At 42.5% G+C, this 4,551-nt stretch overlaps 1 protein-coding gene across 1 annotated transcript; it reads left to right on the top strand.

Annotated features, from left to right (window-relative positions):
* Positions 1-1,335: 1,335 nt before the first annotated feature.
* LOC129975539 (loricrin-like) lies at positions 1,336-4,119 on the top strand. The gene is made up of 2 exons (XM_056088600.1): positions 1,336-1,434; positions 1,678-4,119. Exons 1-2 carry the CDS (start codon positions 1,336-1,338, stop codon positions 4,117-4,119), a joined length of 2,541 nt encoding a protein of 846 aa, XP_055944575.1.
* The last annotated feature ends 432 nt before the right edge of the window (positions 4,120-4,551 follow it).

The raw sequence follows: 4,551 nt of genomic DNA, 5'->3' as shown, positions 1-4,551 counted from the left end.
TAAAATATATACACGTTTCATGTAATATTTAAGGCATATCTAATATTTATAGCTGCAAAAAAATTCATTTGTATGTATTTTAGATTGCTATTTTTAACGAAGAAAGAAACTTAACGGTCACAAATTTAAACATAAAATAAATTGAGAATAGAACGAAAAATGGAATACATAATATAAATAGAAAGATGAATAGAATATATAATTAAGAATAGAATAAAGAATAAAATCATCTAAAATCTACAATTTTTTTTTTATTTTTGTTAATTGGGTGCATAAATATTAATTTCCATTAAAGAAATTGCACTATGCATAGATTGAACTCGGTTTATCTCACACAACATGTCCTCAGTGGAGCTTTAGAATCCTTTAAAGAAAATTATTTGCCACTTTTTCTACACATTTTACTATAAATGATACCACAGACATTTTAAATTGATTTTAGATTAGAACTGCATTCAGGTTTGTCCATAACACTAATATTTTACGAATTAAACTACTTTTTGGTATGGTTTGCAGTAGGAATTGAGGAATCGTTCCATGAAATTCTGAGTGAAAAAAACAAAAAAATTTGAAAACGACAGCAGGTTATCCTTTAAGATATCTGTATACATTAGTTAAATATGAGAGTACTTGCAGAACCCAGCAAAAAGATCAGTTTGACTGCAAGAAAACATAACAGTTACAAAACATAGTTAGCTTGATCAATAAAATTAGGCATAATTTCGAACATGTAAATTGTAGATTCTTACCAAATTTTAATCCATCAACAGATGGGTTGTCCATCCTCCCATTTGCATGTAAGCAAACCTGGTAACTTGAAATCTCAGCCATTTAGATAAATGAAATTTGGAATATAATCGCATCACTAAAATTTTAGTTTTATGACACATTTTGATTCAATCAGTCGAGAAAAAGTGGTCAAAATGCATGTTAGCATCTTTTTTTGGCTATACTACGAATCACAAACGTTTTCACTTAAAATTTTGAAAATAATAATTTGTGCACTCAGGAACCCGATACCCGATTTCGGGAACCTGATTTTTTCTCCCAGAACAAAGGGCTGTATCAATTACTGGAAACATAAAATTTCATAAAAATAAATATGGCAACATAAATTTCAAAGGATCGATTAACAGGTATTGTAAGCAACAGAAGATCGTTAATGACAATATCGAGGTAGTATTGTATTCATATCAATTACCAATTATGTGCATCTTCCCCGAGATCTGGGCGTCCCGGGTTCAAATCCCGGTTCAGGCATGGGTGTTCTTCACATGTGTTCTATCTGTGAGGTGTGTGAATGTGCCCCCCTGTAAAAAAGGGTTGTGCTAGCGAATGTGTGAGTTACACCTTCATACGAGCAAGAAGTCAGACTTCTGCCCTCGGGTGTTCAGAGGTCTTTACCCTTCCAAGCTACTGCATCCCGTTTCCATGGTAACGCTGACGCGTGATCTCCAATCATGTGGAATTTTGATTTCAACTGATAAAAGAGTTTAGAACTATATTATAAAATTCATTCTCTATCTTTAGTGGTTCTAATATTTATGCATAACACATTAAACCAAAAAAATAACGATTTACCTATATACACTAAAAGGTAATATCTGCATTTTCTTAAAAACTTATTTTCAAATTTATTTGTCTCTTTCTTTAAATTTTCCTTTATTTCTTTTCCAGGTCTGCTATGTATTTGTACTGGTCTCACTTTTAATCACCACAGCTGCACATTTTCATGGCGGTGGTAGAAGAAATACAGCCAATGAAATGCATGGCTATCTGCATCGAGGTACTCGCGGTAGATATGATTATCCATATGGAGGTGCTGCCGTTGCCGGTAATGGATTTAGATATGGCTATGTATGCAAAGATCATGGTGATGTTTCTTCAGACAGTACTGAAACTGTAGAAGATTTAGGTGAATATGGTTATCCACTTAGAGATTCTCATGGTGTTGCTGGTGCTGGTGTAGCTGCTATTAGTAGTGGTTTATATGGTTATCCATATGGAGGTACTACCTTTGGCGGATATGGTTATCCCTATGGTGGTGGTGGTGCTGCTGCCGGTGGTGGACGTGGATATGGAGGTACTCATGGTGCTTTTATAGGAGGTACTGCCGCTACCGGCGGGAGAAGTCTATATGGAGGTTCTTATGGCGCTGCTGTAGGAGGTGCGGGAGCTGACACTGGCGGAGGTGTATATGGTTATCCATACGGAGAAATTAGTCCTGCTGCTGCAGCCGGTGGTGGAGACAGATATGGTTATTCATATGGAACTCCTGGTGGTGCTACTGCAGGCAGTAGTGGAAGTGGATATGCTTATCCGTACGGAGGTGCTTTTGGTGTTGCAGTTGCAGGAGGTGGAAGTAGTGCAGCAGGGACAGCAGCTGCCGATGGTAGAAGAGAATATGGATATCCATATGGAGCTGTCGGAAGTGGAAGTAGTGCAGCTGCTGCAGGTAGAAGAGGGGGATATATATATCCATATGGAGATGATGGCGGTGTTTCTGCAGCCGGTGCAGCAGCTGCTGGTGGTGGAAGAAGATATGGATATCCATATGGAGGTGCTGGTATTGCTACTGCAACTGGTGCAGAAGCTGAAGATGGAGGAAGAGGATATATATATCCATATGGAGGTACTGGCGGGGCTTCTGCAGCCGATGCAGCTGCCGCAGGAGCAAATATTGTAACCGGTGGTGGAGGAGGTTATGGATATCCGTATGAAGGTGCTGGTATTGCTGCAGCAGCTGGTTCAGCAGCTGGAGGAGGAGGAAGTAGTGCAGCCGGTGCTGCAGCTGCCGGAGGTGGAAGTAGTGCAGCTGGTGCTGCAGTTGCAGGTGAAGGAGGCTATATACATCCATATGGAGGGGCTGGCGGTACTTCTGCAGCCGGTGCAGCAGCCGCCGGAGGTGGAAGCAGTGCAGCTGGTGCAGCAGCTGCCGGTGGTGGAAGTAGTGCAGGTGTTACGGCAGCTGCAGGTGGAGAAGGAGGATATATATATCCATATGGAGGTGCTGGTGGTACTTCTGCCGCCGGTGGTGGAAGTAGTGCAATTGGTACGGCAGCTGTAGGTGGAGAAGGAGGATATATATATCCATATGGAGGTGCTGGCGGTGCTTCTGCAGCCGGTTCAGCAGCTGCCGGAGGAGCAAATATTGTAACTGGTGGTGAAGGAGGTTATGTATATCCATATGGAGGTGCTGGTGGTGCAGCAGCTGCCGAAAGTGGAAGTAGTGTAGCCGGCGCAGCAGCTGCCGGAGGTGGAAGTAGTGCAGCCGGGACAGCAGCTGCAGGTGGTGGAAGTAGTGCAATTGGTACGGCAGCTGTAGGTGGAGAAGGAGGATATATATATCCATATGGAGGTGCTGGCGGTGCTTCTGCAGCCGGTTCAGCAGCTGCCGGAGGAGCAAATATTGTAACTAGTGGTGAAGGAGGTTATGGATATCCATATGGAGGTGCTGGTGGTGCAGCAGCTGCCGAAAGTGGAAGTAGTGCAGCCGGTGCAGCAGCTGCCGGAGGTGGAAATAGTGCAGCCGGGACAGCAGCTGCAGGTGGTGGAGGAGGATATATATATCCATATGGAGGTGCTGGCGGTGCTTCTGCTGCCGGTGCAGCAGCTGCCGGAGGAGCAAATATTGTAACTGGTGGTGAAGGAGGTTATGGATATCCATATGGAGGTGCTGGTGGTGCAGCAGCTGCCGAAAGTGGAAGTAGTGTAGCCGGTGCAGCAGCTGCCGGAGGTGGAAGTAGCTCAGCCGGTGCAGCAGCAACTGGAGGTGGAAATATTGCAACCGGTGCAGCAGCTGCCGGTGGTGGAGGAGGATATGGAAATTCATATGGTGGTGATGGTGGTTCTGCTGCAACCGGTGCAGCATCTGCCAGTGGTGGCAGAAGATATGGTTATCGGTATGGGGATGATGCTGGTGCTTCATCTGTTGGAGATGGAATTGTTGGAGCTGGAGGAGGACGACATGCTCATCCACATGTAGGTGCTGGTGGTGCTGCAACTGCTGGGGGTGGTTCTAGTGCAGTTGGGACAGCAGCAGCTGATGGTATAGGATATGGCAGTGGTTCAGCAGCAGGCTCAGCAGGAGGTAGTGGTTACTATGGCGGAGGACGATGAGAAATTTTATACAGTGAGATATAATTGGTGTTCAATTTAATGTCAATAATTTATGAAGTCTTTTATATATATACATTTACACTTTATTTACTTTTTATGCATTTACAGTAGGACAGAAGCCTGTATTAAAAAATTAATGTAATGTAAAAAAATTATCCGCACCACTTTTCTTTTCTATTTGTCTGATTTTCTGATATGCAGGATGTCCCCGCTTGTGAAGAAAGTGATCAGTTTGTCAAAAATGTTTCACCTAGATTTAAATTGCCAACTACAAAGTTGCATTAAATAAAATTTATCACTATATGAAAATATTCTGGCCTCTAAGAGGAAAAGTTTTAAAAAGAGTAAATTTATTGTTCAAGCCCAATCTGTAAAGATGTCGTTAGTTAAATTTAGTTTTAATTTTGTATCTGAAAATACAAAGTTCCACGC

The sequence above is a fragment of the Argiope bruennichi genome, chromosome 7, assembly GCF_947563725.1.
Source record: "Argiope bruennichi chromosome 7, qqArgBrue1.1, whole genome shotgun sequence".
In the NCBI taxonomy this organism is placed as follows: domain Eukaryota; kingdom Metazoa; phylum Arthropoda; class Arachnida; order Araneae; family Araneidae; genus Argiope; species Argiope bruennichi.
The sequence above is the reverse complement of the archived record's forward strand: the minus strand, read 5'-3'. Positions and strand labels throughout refer to the sequence as shown.

Excerpts from the sequence above, each read along its gene's own strand:
- LOC129975539 (XM_056088600.1), top strand. The coding sequence starts at position 1,336 with ATGTGTGAGTTACACCTTCATACGAGCAAGAAGTCAGACTTCTGCCCT. Across the intron at positions 1,435-1,677 it reads TACTGCATCCCGTTTCCATG|GTCTGCTATGTATTTGTACT; the intron begins GTAACGCTGACG and ends TTTCTTTTCCAG.